Source organism: Podarcis erhardii, assembly GCF_964252035.2.
Source record: "Podarcis erhardii genome assembly, chromosome: 9".
Taxonomy (NCBI): Eukaryota; Metazoa; Chordata; class Lepidosauria; order Squamata; family Lacertidae; genus Podarcis; species Podarcis erhardii.
In genome coordinates, this window is record NC_138512.1 from 56,188,720 (window position 1) to 56,216,526 (window position 27,807).

General features: G+C 41.1%; 1 protein-coding gene across 1 annotated transcript in view; it reads left to right on the forward strand.

Moving 5' to 3' along the window:
- Positions 1–2,810: 2,810 nt before the first annotated feature.
- The window catches only part of COL25A1 (collagen type XXV alpha 1 chain), a 325,875-nt gene continuing 300,878 nt past the window's right edge, over positions 2,811–27,807 (forward strand). Inside the window, exons 1-2 of the mRNA XM_081876942.1 lie at positions 2,811–3,785; positions 5,266–5,335. Of these exons, the coding sequence (XP_081733068.1) occupies positions 3,456–3,785; positions 5,266–5,335 (400 nt within the window). The 5' untranslated portion in view covers positions 2,811–3,455. The remainder of the gene's footprint in view (positions 3,786–5,265; positions 5,336–27,807) is intronic.

Sequence of the window (27,807 nt, forward strand, 5' to 3'; positions counted from 1 at the left end):
TGTGCAGTTTCGTTCTGTTTGCGGTCTACAAAACTGTTCCCTCACTGTTCTTGCATGCTAATTAATTTTTATTTTTGCTTTAGATGTTGAAAATTAGCATTAAAATGCTATAAATAATACAGTCTGTTACAAAGCTCGGCTTTTCTGGTATTTTATCCTCTCATTTCCTATTAATATTACATTAACCTGTCAGGGTCCCCCCCCCACTTCATTTTAGACTTCCCACAACAAATATGGTGTCTGATGATGACTTCTCAGATGCTATAGAGTAGCTGTATACAGTTACAGTCCATAAGGCAAATCTATCCAGCTGCAATGTTCAACACTCATATTAAAACAAATGGCAAAATATTAGGTGCAAAAGATTCTCAACATATCTAACTCACTGGTGGCTCTCAATTCTCTTTTAGAATGGATTTAACAGATGAATCTTCTTATCCATCCATTCATTTGCAGAATCATAATCCACTTCCCAGAGAAAAACTACTGAGGCAGTGTACAATAAGATAAAGATAAAGCACAAAAGTTTACAAACTCAGTAAATTAAAAGCAATAAAAATACTTCTAGAATTCTACAACTAGTGTTCCATAAAATGATTGGGATCCACATCTTAAATAAAAAATATCTTCAGTAGCCTTCACCTTGCTTTCCTCTGCCTCCCAAGATCACAGGCAGCATACTTTAGAATACTAGCTGCTGGGGATCGTGGGTTGGGATAGTGCTGTTGCAACCAGGTTCGGTTTGCATGCTTCTCATGGGCAGCCATTTGGCCGGTGCAGGAACAAGATGCTGGACTAGATCAGCCTACGGCTCTTATGTTCTTACTGGCCACCCAATATTAAGATGGTAGGCATTTGTCTAATTTCAGTTGGTAACTGATTCCCAAGGACTAGAGCTGCAAGACTAAAAGCCCCGATGTCTAGTAAATGTAAGCACACCCAATCTGTTCAGTGCTATCCAGTTATGTGTGTATCTGGAAAGTATGTCTGTGTAAGGTAAAGGTAAAGGGACCCCTGACCATTAGGTCCAGTCATGGCCGACTCTGGGTTTGCGGTGCTCATCTCGCTTTATTGGCCGAGGGAGCCGGCGTACAGCTTCCGGGTCATGTGTCAAGCATGACTAAGCTGCTTCTGGTGAACCAGAGCAGCACACGGAAACGCTGTTTACCTTCCCGCCGGAGAGGTACCTATTTATCTATTTGCACTTTGACGTGCTTTCGAACGTCTAGGTTGACAGGAGCTGGGACTGAGCAACAGGAGCTCACCCCGTTGTGGGGATTCGAACTGCCGACCTTCTGATCAGCAAGTCCTAGGCTCTGTGGTTTAACCCACAGCGCCACCCATGTCTGTGTAGATGCTGATAAATCTATTTAGTTAATTTCTACACAAGCATGAAATATACAATGCATTTGAGCTATTATTTATTTATTTATTACATCTATATTCTACCTTGCCTTCGAGGAGCCCAGTGCATGACTTCTCCACTCTTCCCCTATTTTATACTGCCAACAACTTGTGAGGGTTAGGCAGTGACTGGGCCAGGGTCACTCAGGAAGTATTATGGCTGGTGGGGGATTTGAAACCTGGTCTCCCAGATCCTATTTCGACACTCTTAATCGCTGCAGTACAGTGATCCTAAATAAGACAATTGGTTATCACGATCCTAAAATGACGAACCAGTTGTAGACTATCATCCTATCTTTAGCATAAACCAGCACAGCGTCAGTGGTCATGACCTAGCTGCTTTAATACTCCATTCTCCTTATTTCTTAGCATGGTATATTGCATAGCACCAGGCTCGGGCAGAACCATACACCATACATTGAAAGCACATTCAACACATATGGCTTCCCTCAAAGAATCCTGGACACTGCAGTTGGTTATAGAGGCTGGGAACTCTGCCTACAATTCCCCGGGGGAAGCCATGCTCTTTAAATGCATGTTGAATGTGCTTTCTTTGTATGGTGGGAGTCTGCTGGCTGCGCCTGGAGTCATTTGCATTCTGTTAAGCAGCCAGAGGGCACCACTACAAGGTGGTTGTGTGGACGGCAACACAGGAGAGGCAGTGGGTGTGAGGATACACACCAAATAAGTTGCCTAAGAGCCCTGGAAGAAAGATTTTGTAACATTTATGGATTGCAAAATGTTTCAAAGCGATGTACAAAAAGAGTAACAACAATCGAAACATTCACAGTCATGGGTGTAGCCAGGATTTTTGTTAGGGGGACTCCAAAAAGTTGTTGAGCTAATTATGGGGAGATCTCGGGTAAAAATCTCCCCAAAGAGGCTTTTGTTTTTTGGGAGGGCAGGCTTCTGCTGTGTGTGTGGGGGGGGGGCAGAACCTCAGTTAATTGAGTATTTTTAATGTTTTTCAATACTTTTAGAGGATTTAGGGGGGCAGCTGCCCCCCTGCCCCCCCGGCTACGCCCATGTTCACAGGGTGGTACATTGCGATACACTGATGTGAAGCACTGATAAAAACCGAGCAACCTTTCTACCTGAGCTGCCTAAAGTTCCGGGACCGATTCTGAACGTAGGTACCGCTTTGCGCCCCCTTGAAACTCCTGCTCCTTCGCCGACCTGACCCGTCCCCTCTTGCCTTCCTCGCACACTGCAGTTTAGAAGCGATCCCGATCCCGCGAGCCTGGGAAAGCAACGTGACGCCGCGGCGCCGGGGGGCTTTGCATATATTATGCAAATGCCCCTCGAACCCCCCTAGCCTCCTCTCTCTCTCTCTCTCTCTCTGGGAGCTCGCTGGGCGCCCGCCCCTCGGTCTAGGTGAATAAATTATGCTAATGAGGCTCCCGCGGTTCTGGCAGGCGCTTGGAGGCGGCGTGCGCTGTGCAGAGTCCAGAGAAGAGAGCGCGAGGCTCAGGAGTCGCTGCCGCCGCCGCCGCCGCCGCCGCCGCTACTGTTCCTGACAGCCGCTACCGAAGGCGCCTACGCAGCCAGGGGGCTGCAAACACGCTCCGGGGAAAGGAAGAGAACCGCTGCCGCCGCCGCCGCCGCCGCTCGCCTCTTCCTGGGGTCCCCTCGCACTTGGCTTGCCGCCGAAGTGACCCGGGCGCTGCGTAAAAGCGCACCAAGGCAGCCTGAGGAAAGCGGTGCAACAAGTCTCCGCTCCGCGCCGCCGGGTGGGGAAAACGGCTCCGGGGAGCACCTGGGAAGGTTGTCGGGCTTCGCTGGAGGGAGAATCTTCCACGGAGGCGGCGTGTTGACCGTGTGGATGGCAGTTTCGAGGGGCGCCCTGAGGAAGCTCGCCATGGTCTTTCTGCCTTGAAAGCCCCGCTCGCGCTTTGGCAAGCAGGCAGGGGGGTCTTGACTTGGAGTTGATTTTGGTCGCGAGTGGGGGGCGCGTGTTCGCGTTTCTGGGGGCGGGCAGCTCCGGGCCAAGTGTCCCTCCTCCCCAGAGGAGGAAAGGGGAGTTCGCCCTCCGCCTGTGCCAGCAGCCCAGCATGGTGGGGAAAAGCCCGGACGCCAAAGGTCAGGGTGCCAACGGGGAGGCCAGCTGCTGGGGAGGACAGCGCTGCTGCTCCGGCAGGACGGCGCCCCCCAGCTCGCTGCTGGCTGCCCTGCTGCTCTCGGCGGCGTCCATCGCTTCCTGCGTGTATCTGGGGATGAAGACCGGTGACCTTCAGGCCAGGGTCTTGGCCATCGAGACGGCCCAAGGGGACGGATCTGCTGCTGCTGCTGCTGCTGCTTCTTCCTACCAGCTGCTGCCCAGCTACTCTTTGGATCAGCTCAATGCACTGATGAAGGAGAACGTGGAGCGGCTTCTGGCTCAGGTGGGGTGGCCTTGGGAGGCTGAGGGTGGGACTCCCAGGAAGAGAGAGTTAGCCAGCCACCTCAGGAATGCCTCTCTGTTTACTGATGGAGGCCAGTTGCATGCGTAGCCCCAAATCCAAGCCAAAGGCAATAGAAGAAAAGTAGGGGGTTCGTGCGGGCATGTTTTCAGCAGAAAGAGTGAGAAACTGGGTAAATATTAGGAAAAGAGTGTGTGAAAATAGCCAAACATTTTTGTGTGGCTGAATGACTTTTAGCTGTTTTATTGGGGTAATTTGCGGACAGGGCTCCCCATGGCTTAGCCCTTCAGTTGGCTTTGAATTCTACAGAGGACGCACTCTTCATTATTGTTATTCACAGAGAAATAGAATCATAGAATTGCAGAGTTGGAAGGGACCCTCCAGGTCATCCAGCTCAAGCCCTAGAAATGTAGGAATCCTGCTCACAGCCATCCCTGGGTGGGCTCAAATCACCAGCTTTCTGGTTAACAGCCAGACACACTTCTTTACAGAGAAGCAATAATAATGAAGAGGGTGCCTCTGAGCACGTACAGTGTGCCTTTCTGTTTTAACATTAGAAAGGAAAGAAGCCATACAAACCCCAAGCAGGGTGCTGTCTACACAGAATTGAGCTTTGAGACTAAATTAAGCCTTGGGCAGCAATTGCTTGAACAAGATGTTAAAAATCAGGATGGCCGCGTTGCTCTATGAACTGTGTTGCTCTGTGGGCATGGGATAAAGACACAGTCTTACAAGACCTGGGATAGCTTGAAGAAAAAGAGACATCTGTATTGTTATATCAGGACTGTTCCATGTATATTTCAAAGTGATGCTGTTCCCACCGAATGGTAGAAGAAATCCTTTTTACTTTAGTGTTGTGGCTCTTAAAATGCTTTTACTGAGATCTTTTGGAAGATAAAAATGTTCCAGACTTGAGGCTCAACAAGAACCCATACAGACATGTGGCTGTAAAATGTGGATCCAAGTTTCAGTGGGCTGCCAGGACCTGTCCCTAGTGACCATTTGGCAGCAGCCAGAATCCAATTGGCAGCGGCAGCTCCTATAATTGTGGTAGCATTTGACCTTCATATATAAAATATTCATTACTCTCTCATCTCTAATTTACAGATATTCACTCAAATCCAAGTTTTCTGCATTATTTTGTGCTTCACAGATGTGGGAAAGGGTGGGTGACTGTGTTCACATGAACAGGTAAAACGTGCGCAAAGGTGATTCAAGTGAAAGCCAGTGTGTGTGTGACCATGTAATCCATTAGCTATTGTCGGGGTGAACAAGTGATGTGAGTTGACTGAAATCCAAGTTTAGAGACCGTTGTAACTTAAGTAGGATATTAAACAGAGGTAAATCATAATGCAACACAGATCCACAGAATGTTTAACACCAGCTCTCTTAACCAGTTTCTCCTGCAAGGGACTAACATGCTGCTTACTGCTTTTTCTATCTTTACCTCTCCTCCCTACAGAAGTCCTATGAGCATATGGCAAGAATCAGAATAGCAAGAGAAGCTCCTCCAGAATGCAATTGCCCACCAGGTAAATGGCAGCAGCCTGGACAGTTCTAACTTTTGTTTAATGTTTGTACATGGTTTCTTTGATTAGCTGATAGTGCTGAAGAAAGGTTTGAGAAAGGCTTAACAAGCATACTTTATCTCCTGTCTTCTGAAGTTTGAGATTAACAGAGGGGGGAAATGTTAATTAATATAGCTGAACAGCCTTAAACTTTCTAAGTAAAGGTCAGTTTTACAGAAATAAGTGGAGTTTTCTTCCATGTACAAGTAATTCACAATTTACACACATTTAATGTGTGTGCATTTAGCTTTACATGCTTGGTAATCAGGAAAAAATAAAAAAATAAAGAGGGGGTGAAATGGGGGGGAAAAAGACATCTGGGAAAAAAGACTTTGGCAATCCCACTCGCCACTGAAGCCAATGTGTTTTGACTATACGCAATCCCTGTGTAAGTTGATAGTCACCTGTAATTGCAATGTGTGTTAATATTTTGCCTCTTAAGTACTTTTAATCTGTGCTGTGTGATGTTAAGTGTGCTTGCCAAAAAAATTAATTGCATTGTATTCATTTGGACTTATCCTCTATTAAATCAAGTCTACAGCCATTGGCCTGCGGGGAAGTCCCTTTGAACTCAGTGGCAGGGGTGCTGACTTGAATTAAAAAGGGGGGGGGCAGGTAAGCCCTGCCCTGCATAATCACAAAATGCAGTGCACCCACCCATTATTTGAATGGCAATGCCCACAAATTCTGTGGGGGGAAGCCCCCCTAAATATTTTATTGGGGAGGGGCTGAAGAAGTTGGCTTATATGCTCAATGGACTTCCTTCTGAGCAGAACTGTACAGGATTGCACCATGAGCCTGCAATCCCAGGCACAGTTGCTTGGTAGTAAATCCCGCTGGAAGCAGTGGTATGGACTAATGAACAAAATGCATCTGATAAAGTTATAAGGCTGCAATTCTGTTCACATGTGCTAAGATTTAAATCCCATTTAATTCAGTGGAATTTACTTCTAAGTTAATATGCATAGGCTCAAACTGTCAATCCACTTATTTTTTAAGCATGATGCATTCAAATCAGTGGGATTCAATTCGAATAAATGTATTTAAGAGTGAAGTGTTAGAAATGTGATTGAATGTATTCGTGTAGCTTTACAGAGATGTTTGTGTTTAACGAGCAGCAGCACACATTCTGACATTCTGTAGTGTAGGATCGCATCTGTGAGCAGTTCTGTGCAGCTGTTTGGCTCTTCTGAAAGGAGCAAGTATGTTAAGTACATCAGACAGTTCAAAAAACAGATCCAAAAATAATTTTAGTGTTTGGTTTCAGTTTGCATTAAATAATACATAAACTTTTGGGTTACTGTTTCCTTACTGTTTCCTTCATCATTGTAAAGGGATATTTTACCAGGTGACTGCATGTCTCCTGCTGTATATTATTATAAGGGATATGAGTTCACTACTGAAATCCATTAACTTCACTGGACATTCTTTGCAAGCAAACCTTTAAGTGGTGGATTCTATGAAAACGGGGTCAATAATGTGTGAAATGTTATTATCCTTGCAGTCTATTTTTTTGAAAAGGCCAGTGCTGCTTAGGTAACTTACCTTAATGTTTTTTTATAAGTTATATATGAAGTTTTGCTGTTTTATGTTGGGCATCTTGCAACTGGAATGTGTTACAGGATGAGGGACTGTTGTAGGTATTTATGTAGGGTGCACACCTTAAGCAAAATGCTATTAATTTAAATATTAATGTGGGATAACAATGAGTAAGCCATTTAACTCTCGGTTTTGAAAAGTTGCTGGTTTGCCATTATAAGGCACAAAGTATCTTAGCCGGGTAATTAGTACATTAGATACACTTAAACATAAGACCCTCCCTTTCACATATGTACTCATGTGAAGTAGGCATCAAATGATTACTGGGGAGCAGTTCACATTCCCGGGGGAAGCATTGGGCATTCTGCCTAGTAACCCCTCCCCCAGCTGACCATACAGTAGTGTGGCCTTCTGTGATGAATGCACAAGTACCTGCTCATGCAGAAGTTTCATGCAACTGGGACACTTGATCGCAGAAGTGTCTTCATGGTAGGAAAGTCTGTGCACATGCAGGCTCTTTCACTGCAGATGACCATGCTAATGTAAGGAGTCTGGAGTCAGGGCCAGGCAGGAAGGCTGATGCTGCGGGTGGGGCTGGAAATGTGGTTGTACTCTTCTGTAATTGAGTTATGCATGAAAAGGGCTTTAGAGGATGACTGAACCTTGGAGCTAAGGTTCATTACTCAGAGACAAATCCATGTTTGCCACTGAGTGTATTATCAACAGATATGTGCATTTTTTTTAACTGCACTTCAAATATCTTGGATTATATCTAAAAAGAAATATCTGAACAGGCTTGCTTTTCACTGTGATGATTAGTAGTACAGAGCTCTTTATCGTCTTCAACAGCATTGATGGCTAAACTGGCATTAAACTAAAGAGCTGCTAAGGCTTTGGTAACCATTTTGGCTCTCTAGAACAAAAAGCATGGTGCAAATGAGGCGATACCATTCATTAACCCAGGAAATGTTCAAAATGTGAAACTCCTCTGCAAACAGAGTAGTCCGAAACAAACATTGGATCATATTACTCCAGCATTGTTGAGTGGTTTGTATATAATAAAAAGCATGGCTGGCTGTTGCTTTAAATAGCCACGTCTGAAGAAGTATTTTCTGCAGGGGTGCCAACTTGTATAAAATATGGAGAGGGCAGCAAAGCCCCACCCCACATAATTGATCACAAGACATGGCCCATGCACACCATTTGGATGGCAATGCCCATCAACTTTGCAGGGGGCAACCCCCTTAATATTTTATTTGGGGAGGGGCAAGGGACCTCGGCCCCTAGGATTTGGCTCCTATGATTCTGTTTGACCTTAAGATGCACATTAAATTTGTAAGAGCAGAGGTAATACACAACAACAACTTTTCTTCTTCAGGGGAGATACACAAACATTTTGTCAGGCTTTGGCTAATATGTGTGTGTAGCAAAATTTTGAGTTTTTAGTAGGCATGGTTTACTACTTTCTTAAGTGGTATGATCCAACATGCAGATGCATTCTATGAAGCTGAAACTCAAATATCATGCTCTCCATGATATTTGTTACTGTAAATAAACACTATAGTTGCTTCATAAGAATTCCTGATCTACTTTCAAGCTTAGACACAGCCTCTTCATACAGCTGCACTTATTACACATGCTGCTTTTTTCTTTGCTGCCACTAGAGCTCCACATTATACCAACTATTACCTGAGCATCCTTTCTCTCTGTCTTTAGTATTGTGTTCCATTATATTGAAATTGACTGGATTTGTAAGTACACTGGAAGACATATTCCAACATGCTGAAGAGAAGCACGTGTTGAAATGGCATGTGTCAGGGATAGAAAACTTTAAAAATTAGGTGAGATTAATAGAATGTGAATTATTTTTTTAAAGGACTTAAATTGTCATGCGATGAAAAAAGCAGACCCCACCTTTTGATCAATTGTTGCTCTGAAGAAGGTATTGAAGAGTGATCATATGATTTACAAAACTTGTAAATTAAATTTTAAATCTCAAAATTGAAGTGATCTAAAAATGAAATATTTGAGTTTCCAGTCAGGATAAGAATTTAGGAAATATTTAAATAAAACTACAACAAACAGTTAAAGATAATCTTATACAGCCACTGTCCACTCCTCATGCCTATTCCCTGCACAAACCCATGTGTTCTGAGTTTGCTTGGAAGTTAGGCTTCCATTTAGTTACAGATTTGCCTGTTGCATGATCAAATACTAGTACTAGATGCTTGTATTAGCATATTACAAGCCATGCCAGTCTGTGCATCAACTTAATTCTGACACTGTGTTAGGTCAGGGAGCTTTCAAAGGTAAAAACAACTTGGTCAGTGTGTTATAGCTGCTCATCAAACTCAAGCTGAAATCTTTGTTCAGTTATGAAGATCATTAAATGGCTATGAACATGTAGTTAGCCCCAGAAGGTTTATGTATATGAGTCTAAACTTCTGATTGTAGAACAAGCAAGTAGATAACAGCAACAACAACAATTTTTGTGGGAAAGGCTGTTGACACCAGTTTGTGCAATGCAACAAAAATGGGGCATGCTCAGCCAGAGTAAGAGTTTGAACCATAATGCTTTAAAGTGATCTTATGTATCAATTCTCACATAGGCCTTACTCTATCAGCTGTTTTTTATTATCGCAAAGTGGTCAGTTTTAAGATTTATTTAAAGCTCCATAACTTTCTGTTAGCATCACGTGGAAACAGAGCAAGTAGGTCTTGAAATTGTTTATTTAGAATACTTTGAACACAATTTTCTATTTTTGTGGCCATTGAAATGCTCAGGTAAATAGAGATGGAGCTCTGGGGACTAGGGTCGTTTGATGCCATTGTGGTTTAATTCACTGAATTTATTTATTATCAATTCACACAACTGAACGGAGTCCCAAAGCAATTTACAGGAAACATAAAATACAAAATTGCATAATAAAACATTCATGAAAACAATACAAATATACTAAAAGTATTCATAAAACACACACACCACCTAGTATGATATATAATTTTGATTCATATGTGTAGACTGTGTTCTCAAATTGATTCTTTTCTTTAAAACTCCACTGTGGTTTTATACTTTATGATTACATTACTGCGAGTCAGGATCAGCACTGGATTATTTGAATGGCTTCTACAATAGCTGTTGTTGTTGTTGTTGTTGATGATGATGATGATGCAAGTACTGTGAAATGCTCCTAGCTTCCATGTGACTAGTGACATTCTGCTGGTCCTTTATGAACCCTGTTAAAAATAGTTTGTTCCATTTTCTCCTTGGCAAACTGCAATCTCTTGGCCATTTAGGAAGCGATCCGATCTCAAACATTGAAGTGCAGTAAGTGTGATTCTGATTAATGTGAGCTAATCACCCCCTTGTGGTTCTCCATGGTAGGATTCTGCATGGCCAGAGAGGTTTCTTAAAGGCTTGGTCACTGAAAGAAGCCAGATTCATGACCTTCCCTGGCTGGCCTGCCAACATGCATGGGATTCCTTTTAACCAAATGGAGTCTTTACTTCCCATCCCTTGTCTAGGGTAAATAGGGTTTTCATTTCTTCTTACGAAGAAACTTCTCCAGACTCTGAAATCTGGGTTTCCACCAGTGATGTATGTCTTGTTTATTGGCTGCTTCCTTTTCTGCAGTGACATGCAATGAAGAGTCTGTTTTAATCAAATACAGTCGTACCTCGTTTTGTGGCTGGGATCCATTTTGGAGCCCCGGCCGCTAGCCAAAAAGGATGCAGGGCAAAGTGCTGCGTCTGTGCATGTGCATGGAGTGGTTTGTGCTTCTGCGCATGCGTGAAGTGCAATTTAGTGCTTCTGCGCTTGCGCGAGTGGCAAACCCAGAAGTAACACGTCCTGGTACTTACGGGTTTGCCATAGACGTTCGCCAGAATGGACGCTAGACAAGGCGGACGTTCGCGGAGGTATTACTGTGATAGTTGGGTTCCCCCCCACTTTTCTAAGAAGCCATAAGCCTCATGCTGAAAGAAAGTCAATTGAAAAAGTCTCTGAGGCTACAATCCAATGCATGCTTATTAGAGAGTAAGCACCATGAACACATGAATAGTAAATGGTATATATAAATAATAACAGCCATTAATTATTATTATTTTTGCACCATATAGCATGTAATAGATACTAAACTTTTGCCAAATGGAGTTTTATACCTTCGTGTATAAACAAAAATGCTATCCCGTTCAGGAATGGGCTGCAAATTGGAGTGCATAGCCTTCAAGATGTTTCATTTTGATTCTTTTCCTCTTGTAGACAAGGCTTTTCTCAAAGATGGAATTATTGTTCCAACTGTCACAATATATGGTAATCTGTGTTTCAATCGCAGTTTCAGTTAATGCTGGCAATTAAAACTGCTTAAACTTTTTTAAGACTGAAATCCCTTGCCCACTTACCTGGCTGTAAGCCTTATTGAACACAATGGGACTTAACTCTGAATAAACATGCATAGTATTGAACTACAAACATGAGCTGTCTGCATGAGAGCTCCATGATGGGTAGAATTTGACGGATGAAAAATTGATTTTTGCCTGCAATGCAGTTGTTAAAGACACAGACCTTCTAGTTTTGATAAGGAGTCATCCCTGAGACTGCTCATAGCCATGAAGGTTTTAGGAGATGGTAGCTGAATGTAGGGTGTAAATGTAATCCAATTTCAACATTCAAACCATCTGTTTTGATGTGAAAGGGACCAAATTAACTTAAGGCTAATATTTCATGCTGATTCAATACAGTAATCAAGCCTACATTAAATGAAAAATGAATAATTTTAGCAGAGAGAAATGAATTTTAAAAATGTTTATTAACATAATAGATATATTTTCTTTCATTACATGGTAATCCAAGGAGGGTTTCCAATAAAAGTTTAGAATCATAATAAGTTTTACTGTATAAAAATACACATAAGATAAATCCAATAAAAACCATTCAAATTAAACTGAATACCTTGACATGCAATTAACAATTTGACAATGACACTATTTTGCAAGGTTCTGAAAAGATATAAAAGGGGGGGACCCTAATTTTTTTATATTTTTTTTTGCTGGGGTAGCGAAGAGAGGGGGAAAGAAACAGCACAGTCCTAAGCATGTTTACTCAGAAGCAAGGGCTATTGAGTTCAGTGGGGTTTACTCACAAGCTTGCTTAGGACTGCAACTTTAGTTGGATAAATTCAGTTTTAAGAATTCAGTTTTATCCAATAAGGACCAAGTGAAACAGGCAGAAAGATTAGTAACTGAATGTAACGTAAGCTCTGGAAGAAGCATGGAAAAGGATGTATCCATAAATCACCAGTGCAATAAATTTATTTTGCAGAAGTGAGGAACTTGGAATCTACTATTATATATAGAAATGACACTGTCGTAATTGATATCTTTATGTCTGTTTTGGTTGTGCTGAGCTCAACAGCAGAACACCTATTGATTTCAGTGGAAACAATTGCACAGGAAGTTCACCTAGCATATGAACAAAACTTTGAACGTTCTCTCTGTGCTGATGGTATTTGGCAGAAAATAAACAACCTTCAGTGATGAACGTTTGTCTTTTTGAGGGTTACAGCCAGTTTGAAAGGAAGATAAAAAATGTGGGGACACTGACATGAGATGAATCGGTTTGCAGTAAATATTGAAGATTCAGTATGTGATCACTTAGCTTAGCAGCTCTACAAAAAGCTTTTATATAGCAGGATGAGTAACTTTTTGTATAGTTCATTTGTTCTGTAACTTAAAAAAATGTTCATTTTAGACTTTGAACTGTAGGGTGATCTACGAGTTTGTTTGGCATGTTATTGTTCGGATAGCTTTCCTTTTCCCATGCCAAGTCAGTTGAACAACACCAGCATTTTCAGAACCTAACTTGATATTTCTAGACTTTTTTATTATTATTAAAGAAGCAGCAACACCTGTGGTTTGAAATAATTTCCAGTCTGTGGGTGCTGTCATCATTCTGAATTGCCTCTTTCTTCCTTCTTTCACCATCTGCATCTATTTTGTGCTGCTCCTCCAAGAGTCCCATAGTTTTCCATCTGAAGTGTTCTCATGCTTACTGTGCAAATTTGCCATGGTGAGGCCATCAAGTCTGTTTCAGTGCTGTTGTGTGAAAATGTGTAAAACCAAGTAAATGTTACAGGCGAGGCAGACTTGAAATGTTAGCCTGGTATGATCTGTATCCATAGTTTTGATTTAGATGGTGTTATGAAGATGCTCCATTAATTAATTTATCTTGTTGTGGCTCGAATCAGTAAAGCGTTTCATTATTTGTCATGATTAATGCCATCAATGTAAGTGGTGCCTTATAGGGTTTTATAACCTTGGTAATGGGCTGGATGAGAGCCAGCAAACTGAAGCTCAAACCAGATAAGACTTAGGCACCTAGACTGGATGGATAGGAGGTTGCCTTGATGGGGTTACACTCCCTCTGAAAGAGTAGGTACATAGCTTGGGGGATATTCCTGGATTCTTTGCGGTCGTTTGAGGCTCAGGTAGTTTTCCAGTGTTTTCCATCAGCTTTGGCCCAGCTGTGCCCCTATTGGACAGGAACAGCCTAACTCCTACTGCCCATGCTCTGGTAACCTCTAGGTTACCGTATTTTTCGCCCTATAGGACGCACCGTCCCATAAGGCGCACCTAGTTTTTTTGGGGGGAAATAAAGGGGGAAAAAATATTTCCCCCCCAGGTGCGGGGCTGGGGAAGCCCGAGCTTCCCCCGACCCCAGCCCCCAGAACAGGCAACTCTCTGCAAGCCGTGGGAGCCCGTCGCCGGGCTCCCGCGCCTTGCGGAGAGCCGTGCGAAGTCTGGGTGCGCTGAGCACAGCGCACCCAGCCTTCGGCATGCAGGCAACTCTCCACAAGCCGCGGGAGCCCAGCGCAGGGCTATCGCGCCTTGCGGAGAGCCGTGCAAAGCCTGGAGAGCAAGAGGGGTCGGTGCACACCGACCCCTCTCGCTCTCCAGGCTTCAGCGAATGCCTGCATTCACCCCATAGGACGCACACACATTTCCCCTTCATTTTTGGAGGGGAAAAAGTGCGTCCTATGGGGCAAAAAATGCGGTAAATTACTGCAATGCTTTATACATACGGCTGCCTCTGAAGATAGTCTGGAAACTTAAGCTAGTGCAGAATTCAGCAGCCAGGTTACTCACTGGGGCTAATAGTTTGAGCATATTAAACCAATCCTGGCCCGACGACATTGGCTGCAAATTAATTTCCAGGGCCAATTCAAAGTGCTGGTTTTGACCTATAAATCCTTAAATAGCTCAGGACAGCAATACCTCAAGGACTGAATAACTGTGGACAAGTGAAGTGACTAAGGTGCGAAAAGGGAAGACCTGAGATAAGAACAAAGTGCTAATCAAGCAGGGAATGGAGCAGAACATGAAATGTCTGTTTAGATGAGGAGATGGAGAAGTGCATAAGTAGACATGTCATGATTTGGCAACTGGTGTGCATCAGGCTGATGTAGTAATGTTGCTTTGCCAGAAAAATAGTTGGGAAGGAAAAGGAGAGGAATTTTCAGCGAACGAAGTCAGCAGGGCCTTTTTATTTCCTTCAAAGGCATTATTTCCTAAGTACTGCAAAGGCTACTTTAATTTTGTTATGAGATTAGGGGCTCACTTAAGGTGCAGTGCTTAACTGGGATATACACAGGGACATAATGTTGATGATGCAATACTATAGCAACACATTTCTAATTTTCAGTGTTCCATAAAGATTGCTTCCTGAGGCATTACAATTAGGGAAGCTCATACAAGAGAGGATAAATCAATTTCAGGGATTAAAACAGGACTGAAATTGATATCAGCAGGGTGTTACTGCTTTATTATGACCAAAGAGACTGTGCAAAAGAAGAGATGAATTAGGAGTTGCAGGAACCTGGAAGGAAAGCTCAGTTTCAGAAAACAAATGAGGCAATGCACTGTCTGCCTTGCTTTTTGACAGGGCTTTTCCAGTGCTGTTCCTCCTCCCATTCTTAGATGTTAAGTTGTAATGCTGTCCCTTAATTTTATGGGGTTTCCCCCTGTCAGTGCTTTTATGCTCCCTACATAAAGATGTTTGCTGAAGTGCAGTAGCATACAGGCTTTTCCTTAATCTGTTTAAGGTTACTCAGCCTATCCCCTACAGTAGAAATAAATGAGTTTTATTGGCTAAGATAAAACCTTTTAATTCTGTTCGCCATGGGGGACCAATAAAGTTGAAAGGGATGATACAGATGACTAAAGATGACCTGATTGAAAGCTTTAGGTTTAGTTACGGCGTGACACTTGCTGTCTACTGGGAATTATACCCAAAGTAGTTTTGTCTTAGAATTAATACAGTACTTCATCTGGTTGAAATCTGGTTAATAATTGGTTGAAATCTTTTGTATGTGGACGAGATTTTGAAAGGCAGTTACAGCAGAATCCTATACATGTCTACTCAAAATTAAGTTCCATTGGGTGGTAGTCAACTAAGTTTTACTCAGAGTAGACCCATTGAAATTAATGAACCTAACGTAGTCATGTCAATTAATTTAAATGAGTTTTCTCTGAGTTAAACTTTTTTCTGGAGGTCCTTCTTCTGCCTTGGTTAAGAGGAAACCTATTTTGAAGTGCTTCTGCCCATCGTTGCCAGTGCATTCATGTAACACAAATAACTCTGGTATGCAAATTGCCCTTATCTCAAGAACAGCCCTATATGGTGGAGACAGACACAATATAGTACTTAGTCTGCCTGCTACTGATCAGGCTCAGGAGTTGAAGTGGATCTGTTATTCTGTTTAGCCTAATCAAGTACTATTAATAGCTCTTGGATTGGGAGTAATGGGTCCATGATTGTTCAGGCTCTTTGGGAAAATTCATTTTGGCATTAAAGAGCATTTGTTTCCAGCTGAAGGCAGATTTCCCCTCCCCAATAATTTTCTTTCTTTCGGGTGCCTGAGCATCCCTCCTCTGACTGCATTCAGTGTTCTTTACACTGGGGTGCATGTAGGTCATTACAAAGAGGGTTACTCACATCCCTTTCTTGCATTGTCGCCAGACACACTAACCTTTTTGTTAGGCCATGATTGGTCACTTTGGCCTAAACCTTACAAAACCTCTCTGAGCAGAAAGAGCCTTGAGAGGAACTTTGTGTGTGACACACAGACACCAGTTCAAAGTCTGGCAGGGATACTATGGCATTCTGTGAGAAGGGGCTTGAGGGAAGAGGGGGAAGCTTTTCAGAGTGAATAGACAGATGGTTTTTGCCACTTGAAATCATACAGGAGGTACAATGGCTATACCACTTGCATCTTTGCCATGTGGGTTTGCAAGGCTTCTACATGATGGGAATATACACTTTGGATAGCCATAACAGTGAGACATTTGCTTGTTACTGCTGGTCTTTTCTTCTTCTTTGTGGTGAGGATAGGACTTCCCTTTTTATGTGACGAAAGAAGCTTTACTCAAAGAATAATTTCATAAAGGGTGTTATTGTATGTGTATATATATATTTAGTGTGTGTGTCACTCTATATGTACACACATACACACACATAATGCTTACCTTCTGTGGATGAAACTAATCTTGTATTTGAAATACAATCTAAAGTTTACCATAAGAACAAATAATTCTGAATCCCCTTGGTATTGTGTAGTGTTATAATTAATTGTTTGAATTATGCTAATGGATAATGGTCAGAATAAATTAAAGTTTTAGAGGGAATTTCAATTATGTGCATATTATGTCAACATAGATGGTGTAGAGGAACAAATTACAAGTAATGTAAAAAAATAAGAAGTGATTGCACATTGCACTGAAACCAGTTGCTCTCTGCTTTTGCAACTGTAATATTTGAAAACATTTCATTTTGTGATTCAGTCTGCTTACTTTTCATATATTTGCGCAATATATGTTGCCATGTTTTAAAGGATTAAGAGTGCAATGTTATATGTGCCTCCTCAAAAGTAAGTCCCATGGAGTTCCTTGAGGTTTGCTCCCAGGTAACTGGGTATAAGATGGCAATCATAAACTACATTGTGCTACATGGGTGGGGCATGGGGAAAATTACATTTTACTCTAATTCTACGTTATCATATTATGGGGAATTCTACCCCACACTACAGATAAATTCTGAGGGTGGTTTGCAAACAATCAGAAATAAAAATGTACAAACATTGTGTGATATCAAAATATGTCATAGACTCATTGAAATCAAAGGACTTCCAGTGAGTTTAATTTGCGTGTGCCTTATTTGGATATCACCTTATATATCAAAAGCAGCCAATCTAAAGAAAACAGCATAAATTCAGCAGCACAGATAGAGCTGGGGGGGGGTGGAGTTTTTTTTGCCTGGCACTTAAATAACATCAAATGGATGCCTGATAAGTCTCTTTGGAGAGTGACTCTCCAAACTCTGGGTTAGCAGTGTTGTCCATCAGGTCCATGCTGCCACCAACCTGGAGCTCTCCTAAACTAGCTGCAACCACTTCAATCCTGGTGAATTCTGCATCACTGCTGCTCCCCCCTCCCCTCATGCACCACTGATGTAACAAAAAAAACAGTTTCCCTGAAACTTCCCTCCATCTTTCAGAGGTACTCAGAGAAGAGCCTCTGTTGAGCATATTAGTCTTGAGTGTGTAGACAGGGACAGGTGGTTCTTCAGGTCCCCCACTTCAAACTCTTAATTTGATTTGTGAGAAAATGAAATAAAAGCTGAGAAGGGCCTATGCATTTCTGTCTAATCAATATTTTAATCTAGTAAGAGCTGTAGTATATGTCTCACAATTGGTAATATATATTGTTAATAGAAACTTTATACATTTGTTTTGTAAGTCTGAAGTCCAAAAATGTGACTCTTTCTTCCTTGATTCACTGCCCATTTCTGAACAATGATCGGTAATTTCATTGAGAACGTCTGTTGGAAAGCTCAGCATCGTGAAGATAAATTATGATGTTTGTAGGATTTCTGGTGATTATACTTCATCAAAAGTAATTATCTGTTTCCTTAGTGACCTTCCTGATCAGTCCTTTCCCTCTTCCCTACTGCATAAAAAATAAATAACATCAGATTGCTAGTATAAATAGTTCAGCATCATTTTACTGCTGAGTTTGCTCTTTATTTTACTAATAAGCTAAAAGGGGAAAAAAATAGTGACCGGGCTTTAGTGCATCATGCAAAACTAGTATAGAAGCAAGATGCCAAAACAGAGGCACAAACTGTCATTGAAAATAATTATGCTACTTATGAATGAATAAATCTTACAGGAAGTTGGGTCTTTGGTGGAAAGAAGTCTTTACAAAAATTGACCCTCTAGTCACAAAAATAACTAAAATATTTTAAAGAATTCTTTATTTGAAAAAAAGAAAAGGAAAATTTACACCAGGACATTCAAGCTTGAAGTGTGCATGTCAGGATACAGTTTTTGCTCCTAGCTAAAGGCTAAAGGCAAAGAGATCTTTTGCATGTCCATCTCTTTTGGGGTAGTATATTAGGAGGCTGGATAGGTGCCACGGGACCACCCTCCCCTTGTTTGCCTGTGTGAGATACCATGTTCTTATAGCCCCAATTATTGGAGCCTTTGGTTGATCTGTTTGACATCCTATAACCTTTTAAAATGTGGCTGTTTTCTGGGGGTGTGTGTGTGTTACTGGGTTGTTGTTTTTATTCTGATTATATATGTTGTGATATTTTCTGTGAACCGCCCTGAGACCTCCGGGTATAGGGGGGGGGGTATATAAACTCAATAAATAATAATAAATAAAAAAAATAATAAGGATCAGGTGCACAGTTTGGAGGTGCTCTTAAAACAGGCTTTGTTCCTGGAAGTTTAGGTGGCAGCTGTAGCTAAGCCTTTTACTAACTTAGGTTGCTGTGGCAACTGTACCACTTCTTGAGTATCATAATCTCTAAGGAGAGTTATTATTTTGGTGAGTGTATTCTGTGGGTGGCACCTAGCGTTGCAACAGAGGAATTCTGCTAGTTCAATAGAACTTCTCTTTCTTCTTCTGCTCCTCCTCTGCAATGCACCACCAACACCCTGGAGCTTATTTTGAGGGGGCAGGGGGAGCTGAAGGGGACAGAAGAGGAAGAGGAGGCTCCATTGTGCGCATAGAAGTCTGTTGTGCCAGTGGAGTTGCTGTGTTTGATACAGCCCTGTGGTGTGTGGGTTTTCTAAAATATATATGAGTTTTTATGATATATTGTATGTTGCATTTGATATATTTCAGTGTTTTGTATATGGTTTGTTGAATTATTATTAGCAGTAGTGGTTTTGAATGTTGAATTTATTTTGTATTTCCCATATTGATTCCTTTTTGTTGTTATTTGTAAACTGCTTAGCGTGTATACATTAAAAAAATGCAAATACATACACATGAAACAGGCTGTAGTACATCTTTTCAGCACTATGGCAATTGTTGAATTAAGCAACAAGTTAGCAATTTTGTATAGCTCACCAATCATATCCTGAAATCCTGATCACTGAAACACTAAAGAGTCTTGTGGCATCTTAAAAATTAGCAAATTTTTAAATTTACAGGACCATGCCTGTGCACAAAAATCAACACTAAAATCAATAGTTAAAAATATTAAAATTCATTACATACTATGCCAACAAAACCTTCTTCCCACAAAGTAGAAAAGGAGGGAAAACGAGCAGCGAGTTAAACAGACGATGAAGGGGTCTTTACATTGTCGTTCATAAATCTTTCCCTGGCTTTCATGGCCTTCATCACAAAGACCGCTACCACATGGGTAATGCGTGGGTTTGCATCAACTAACAAAAATTTTACGCTATCTTCAGGACTGGTTATAGAGATGGGTATAATTTGCAGCAATGCGTCTCTAAAGCCCGAGTAAATGGGGCAATAGAGGAAATAATGTGTAAGATCCTCTTTAATTTTCATAGAGCAAGGACATAAACGATGTTCAACTGGGGTTTTTGTGTATATACCGGTCAGATAAGCAGTTGGCAATGTTTGAAACCGTGCCATGGTGAAAGCTCTCCGAAGGGTGGGATCAGTGATCTCCACCAAGTAGTTGGCACAGATTTTGACTGCTTTTACTCGTGGGAACCAGTAGGAAAATCCAGAGTTTTTTTATCTTGGTGGAGTCCAAAAAGGCGTCTTTTTCAAAGATCCATTCCCGAACTTTATCAGGGCTCCACAATTTGAGAGTATTAAACTCTGGTAAGTTGTATCTGGATAGAATGTCTAATAGACTTTTATGCCAAGTGGTATTATATTGTAATGATACAAAGGCTTGTTTAGCCAATAGGGTGTTCGGGGCATCTATGAGGTTGGTGAAAAAGCGCAAGAATCTTAAGTGGGCCCTAGCAGACACAGAAGCTCTATTGAATTGTCAGTCTAAATACATTTTTCATATCCTTCCCTTCTGACCTCAGTGCTTACAGTGCCCCTTTCTGCATGTGTGAATACCTGCTGTTCAGGACTGATGCATCTAACGAAGAAGATTTTAGTTCACAAAAGCTAATGCCACAATAAAATTTCTTAAACCTGCTCAGAACCACACCTGCCTTTGGTACCTATGCATTATATCGTTACTGCAAGGAAATACAGTCATACCTCTAGTTGCGTTAGGTTCAGGTTGTGGATTTTTGGGTTGCCAACACGGCAAACCCGGAAGTGTATACTTCCGGGTTTCACCCCGTGTGTGTGTGCAGAAGCATTCTGCATGCTTTGTGCATGCGCAGGAGCACTCTATTGTGTCATGCGCATGTGCAGAAGCGGTGCTGTACTTACAGACTTTTTGGGGTGTGAACAGCACCCCAGAACGGATCACATCTGTAAGTAGAGGTACCACTGTACGCTTCACACAGGCCCTTCTGCACTTCTTCATGGTTAGAATAATGCTTGATTATGTCTTCCTGCAAATAAAAAGCAATGGAGATTATTGCACAGCTGCCAGATTTTTCACACAGATCCTTGTGTTGGATCACCTTTGAAAGTTGGGATGCATTCATAGTATGGGATGCCATATGCATGGATATGCCAGTTGTGTTGTCTGACACCTACGATTATAAATGAAATGCCCCTTCAATTTGTCTTACGATGCAGAGAGAAATGTATGTCTCCCAACCACTATCAGGGCCAACTGAGCATCATTTCCCCCCCCCCCCCGCCGCCAATAATTCATTGCTAGTGTTGTGCAACACACTGTTGTATATGATGGTCTTTCAACTGGGTCTCTAGTTTTGAAGTCTGTTGGACTTCCTTTGGGGAAACTAGATCAAACCACCCTTTGACTGCAAGAAAAACAAACAAAATGAGAACCTGTTGTTGAGAGCTAATACCTAGAGTATTGGTGTGTGTGTCTGTTTGTGTGTTTCTAAACAAGGTGGCTTATACATTTTTAATATAGCTTGAATGATTATGGTGCTAATGAATATGGTTTCATTGAAATAAAACTGAGCCTTTAGTTCGCTTCAGAATAAGTTGCTGGGTTTGTTCTCTCTGAAGAACAAAGCCAAGATGGTGGGCGGGATTTTGCACGACCCTGCCGCTAGTCCCATGGGCTTGATAGGCTTTTTCAAAAGATGGAGCTGTATCTATTAACCTAATTAACTAAATTTTAATATGAGGAACTGAATTATCTCAAGTTCTGCCTCAATTCAAGCCTTAGCTAGAAGTTCAGACAAAGAAAATACTGTAAACACTTCCCATACAACATCCATCCTTGGCTTTTTCTCTTTTTCTAGTTTCTTTATAAATAAGATTAACATTTCCCCTGGGAGTAAGTAAGCTTCTGTTTGGCCTCATTAAATGTACCTTTTGGCCTTTGCTCCCCTGTGATGATGAGAAGCTGTTGGAAAGATTTTGATGGTGATTTGTATGAAGTAAATTTCATTATTATCTACATTTTGTGGAAGCAGCATGCAGGCAGTTTTCCTTTCAAGAGAGAGAGGAGATGTGTGAAAGTTATATGAATTGTGGGCTTAAGGAGTATAGTTTGCTTTTTTAAAAAATATATATGAATCTAATAACTTTTTGAGATTGAAGACAACACATTGAAAAGCAGCGACAAATAACAGTCTAGCACACAATATCCCAAATAATTTTGTTGGGCAGTTTATTCTTAATTCAATTGCAAGTGTAGAAGTTTTGAACTTGTAAACAGCACTGTTCCCCCCCCCACAGCTAAATTTGCAAAAATGGAAGCAAATAGGATTTAGGGTTACTAGACTTTTACTCCCCCAAATCTGGTCAACCCTATCTGCATATCATGCAAATGGTTTGCTGATTATTATAAAGATCAGACATGGGTGGCATGGTCAGTATCAGGACAAAACCAGGCCAGGGTGGCTGTACGGCAGTTCTGCTAGAATTCAGAGTAGCAGGTTTCAGGTCAATTAACTATGAAATGGTTTTCCATATCATCTCTCTCCCTGTGTAATGCTAGAGAAATAACATTTCTACTATAATCCTAAGTGTATTTCTGTGGAAGACAAATTTCAGTTCAAAAGAAAGCATTCACATGTCTTTTAAATTCATTTTTTTGTTACCGAATATCGGAGCCTAAAAATACATGCTATCGTTGATCCTAACTGTATTTATAATGAAGCAAGCTCCACTGAAGTCAAAAAGTAATCATTTTAAAATCAGGATGCCAAGTCCTTAACGTATTTATAATGTCACAAGACATAGAGTACAGTGTTGTAACAGTATCAGAACTGACCCAATAACACAATTACCGGTACTTTCTACTAAACATCTTTCCTACTAAAGGTTGTTCCTTTTTCACACTGAATGCTTGCTATAATATTATTACCTTTACATTACCTCACTGCACTGGATCGTTAAATCTTATAAGGCAATAATTATTAACTGTGCAAAAACAATTTCCATTTATAGTGTATGTAATTTCAATGCTATCAGATGCTATATTTTATACATGCTCCATATACTTAATAAGGAGCCTACTTTGGTAATTCTAGGAAAGTTGTAAATTCTAAGAAATAATAACACTGGAGGTGGGACACAACTTCTTGCTTTCATGCAGAGTATCTATACAATGTCAGGGCACCATTGAACATGTTAGCATGCACCTTGCCTCTCAGTTTACTAACACTGGTTTTTCCAGTTGATGGTTGCTTAAATGTCTATTGCTGCATGAAAATATGTGTTGTAACTGGATGGGCTTTCCATGTTGGGAGATAAGGCAACTAAAATGGGTGTGAGAGGATTTGGTTCAGACCTTCACTATTTTATTATTACTACTGAAACTGTCTAGCTAGCTGTCTTTCTGCTAAGGTGTTCAAGGAAAAAACATAGCAAAGAAACTTTGATAAGCATTATGGCTGGAAAGTAGAATGTGCTGTTATAAATACACATATAGTAAAAACAAAAGCAACAGCAGAAACACACCCTGATTACTATAAACCAGACTCCTCATGGTTTGTTTCATTTTTCCATAGCATCTAATACATTCTGAAACATTCTAACATGGCACTAAAATGTTCTACACCTCTGGCAAATCATGTGTGTGAACAAGGCCTCTGGCAAATCATGTGTGTGAACAAGGCCCAAGAATGAACATTGTGGGAAGGTGTATTTGTAGAAACCCATGCAGAGGGTGGTTGATAGTTTCCTAGATTTGGGAGATGAGGAAAAGTGGAAAATGCTCAGATTTAATTTGTGTTATGACAAGGACACTTTGAAGCTTAAGACGATTCAGTGAGAGGAATTGGTTAAAGCGGTAAGGAGGAGGCCAGTCCAGGACAAATGATTTGCTTTACGAATTTTGTATATCATTGCAAATTAATAATTAATTCATAGTACATTTCATAAATGGTCCACTGGTGATCTAGTGGTTAGTGTGTTGGACCAGGACTGGAGAAACCCAGGTATCATAAGTTCAATGAGGTCACTTCGGGTCAGCCACTATCTCTCAACCTCACCTACCTCACAGGGTTTCTATGAATATAAGATGTAGGAGAGCCATATTTGTTGCCTTGAACTCACTGGAGAAAATGTGGGATATAAATCATAAACACATTGATGAAATTGTTTATCTCTGATCTAGAACACATATTGCACATTGACAGTGCTAAGTAGATGAATAATGGCTAGGTTTATCCTTCACATTAACCCACAGTCAACAGTTTAAAAGTGCAGCCAAGATGTTCAGCTGTCATGGTACGCTACTTTTAGTTTTATTTTGGCCATTTTTAATTTGAAATCATGATCTAATTCTAAGCATCAGGCCAAGAACATTAGCCTAAATTCCAAGCACCTTGGAGCAATTCATTCTCAGAACGCTAGCATGGGCTAGTGGACGATACAGACATACAAAAATAGCTTAGACCTAAACTACTGATTTTCATATTAAACTGGAATGCTATTGGACCTTTTCTGAAATGACTAAATCACAGGCTTCTCCATCTTAGTGACATCGTTTAAATTGGAAACATCAAAAATGTCACAGTGTGATGTTGATGTATGAACACATGCTCTAATTTTATTCCGCTTTTAAAAAATGGTTCCACAAATGACCAGATTAATTTTAAATTACGATGATCTTACCACTCTTGTATTCATTCTGCAATGAATCATGCTGTTTGCTGTACACTTTCACATCCCTCACACAGCAGAGACTTGTAATTTACATTGAATTATTAATTGCATTTCACCACGAAACACATCAGAGATGGAGTAGTGAATTGACAATAGACAAAAGCAATTTTAGTACAGTCCAGTAGCAGTTCTACACACATTGTGAGTAAGTTCCAGTGAACTCAGTAAATTTAATTCTGAGTAGGTCTGCATAGGATTGTACTACCAGGCCTGGCATTGTACCATACCAAGTACCTGAGGTGAACCACAAAATAGCACTCACCCTCCCCTCTACATCAGGAAAAAGGGAGGAAGATCTACATTGGGAACAATGGGGGAACCAAATCAACCTTACCCAAAGGTTGAAGTGCGAATCCATGGCCATTGTGGGGGGCGGGGCGGGGAGGAAGGGACCTGTTCTGAAGCAGGCTAGGCGACTGAACATGTGGATTTTGGGTGCAAGGACAGCAGGTGAAATACAATGTTTATTGTTGTAGAGGTTTGTTTTTTCTTGTCACTGCTTCCTAAAGGTTGATAGAATTGGAATTTTCATTCTTGTTTTTCTTAATATAGAATTGTAGGGTTTCTGCTATCCTTTCTTTTAATAGTTGGTTGGCCACTAAAATAGGATTCAATGACCATGATGGCAAGGTTTGGGTTTCATTGCTCAGTTGTAAGGTCACTTCTACTGGAGCATGATCAGTGATCTTGATGTTGCCGATGTTCACTGATTGCGTGAAGGGAATTAACTGTGGAGTGAGCAGTAAAAAGCCTAATCTGGACTGTGAAAAATACTAGCTTGAATGAAACGTAATACTGAAATCATTTGGATTTTCTTCACTCTATATATTGTATAAGCCCCATTTTTTAAAAAAAATTTAAGGAATTTATAGGCATCTTTGTCTTTATCTTTAAAAAAAAAGTTCCCCCAGGTGGCACCCTTAATTCTTACACACATTAAGGTTGAAGTCACTCCCTAATATGGTTTCTCCCTCAGCAAATTTATTGAATTTGTGGTTGGAGGATGGATGGCGGCTAACAGATTGAGACTGAATCCTGCCAAGACAGGATTCTTGGAGGACAGGGGGCTGGCTGGTGTGGAGGAGTCCCTGGTCCTGAATGGGGTAACTGTGCCCCTGAAGGACCAGGTGCGCAGCCTGGGAGTCATTTTGGAGTCACAGCTGTCCATGGAGGCACAGGTCAATTCTGTGTCCTGGGCAACTGTCTACCAGCTCCATCTGGTATGCAGGCTGAGACCCTACCTGCCCGTGGACTGTCTCACAAGAGTGGTGCATGCTCTAGTTATCCCCCTTTTGGACTACTGCAATGTGCTCTATGTGGGACCACCTTAGAAGGTGACTCGGAAACTGCAATTAATCCAGAAAGCAGCAGCTAGACTGGTGGCTGGGGGCGGCCGCCGAGACCACATAACACCGGTCTTGAAAGATCTACATTGGCTCCCAGTACGTTTCTAAGCACAATTCAAAGTGTTGGTGCTGACCTTTAAAGCCCTAAATGGCCTCGGCCCTGTATACCTGAAGGAGTGTCTCCACCACCACTGTTCAGCCCAGACACTGAGGTCCAGTGCCGAGGATCTTCTGGCAGTTCCCTCACTGCGAGAAGTGAGGTTACAGGGAACTAGGCCTGCCCTGTGGAACACCCTCCCATCAGATGTCAAGGAAATAAGCAACTCTCTAACTTTTATAAGACATCTGAAGGCAGCCCTGTTTAGGGAAGTTTTAAATGTTTAATGCTGTATCATGTTTTTAATATTTGGTTGGAAGCCACCCAGAGTGGCTGGGGAAACCCAGCCAGATGGGCAGGATATAAATTTATTATTATTATTATTATGAATTTACATAATATGTTTTTAACAAGATCAAGTTGTTTCAAGTTTGATGCCTCCTCCCAGCCGCCTGGAGCCTGCCACCATGAGGCCACTGCCTCACTTCTCTCCACAAGTGGACAGACCCTGATAAGGATCATGGCTCAGTAGTACAGCATCCTAAATCTGTATACCCTGGAGAGTGTAGACAATACTGAGCTAGAGAGGGGAATGGTCTGACTAGGTGTAAAGGAGTTTCTCAAGTCCCTATGGGACACATTTGCATGCCTTCTGTACATTTAAGTGGTTCTAAAGCAACAATCATTCCACCAGCTGCAACTTCTCCTGTTATAATGATACAGATTAATCCTTCCTCAGGTGTACTGATTCAGATCAGTTGTCTACCATAATCTTGTTCTTTTCACCCAGCTGATAATCTGTTCTTGAGCACCTTTCTGTTTATAACAGATAGCCTATCCTCCAACTTTGACTCGTAGTCCTCTGCGTCATCTGATTTACCCTTAACAGAACCTAATATCTCGCTTTTATTCTATTGCAATGTGCCCCTAAGTTCCATTCCTTAGTATATCTTGAGTGCTTGAGCATAGGCCAGGCTTTGTGATTGGTAGACTCTGTTATTAAATTGCTTTAAGTGAAGTGTTCCAAAAATGCATTGTGTTGCCTTAAAAAAAAATCATAATTAAGAACAGCTTTGTTGCTCGTTAGGATTCTTTAGGTGGGGACGGGGGATGGGAAAGAAGCATTATGGAATAGCTTTCAAAATAATAAGTCCTTCTGAGTTGATTGTATATGTGTAAGTGAGAAAGTGAAAGATACAAAACATTGGATTGCAATGTGAACTTCTAACATCTATGAGATGTGTTCTGGAAGGAAGGCAATGAAGAAATAGGTAGCAAAGGAGCTAATAGAAAGAAGTAATTATTTTTTTAAAGGATCTAAGAGGTCCATGCACTTGTGAAGTTGATGTGGCTCTTATGTATATTGTACTTGGGCATATTAACTTACCATTATCTATGTGTTGAGATGTTTCAAATTATCATAGCAATTTTGCTTCATAAATCCATGTCACTGCATATATATTTCAATATTGGGCTTAAAAAACTGAATCATTCTTCCAAATAATGTATAATTTGGATAATAAAGCAGGTAGTAAATACCCAATAATCAAATTCTAACTAAATCTGCTGAGACCACCACACCATTTATGATGTATGACTTTGCTTCTTTTCTTGCTCTGTGAGAAGAATTTCATGGGCTTTTTCAATGTAATTATTGCAATTTATTGTGAAGGGTGTGAATGATGAATCTGTGGCAAGTTTAGTACCAGTGTCAGTGGAAAAACTGCAATCAATTCATCATCAAGAAAAAGCAACAACTTCAGCCTGATATTTTGAAGACAAGCTATAGATCAAGTGGCCAAAATTGATTATTTTCTAATGATAAATATATCCCTTAGCTTAATGTGAGACCACTTAGTGAAGGATTTAGAAAATATATTGAATTTTGCGCTAACGTTTTTTCT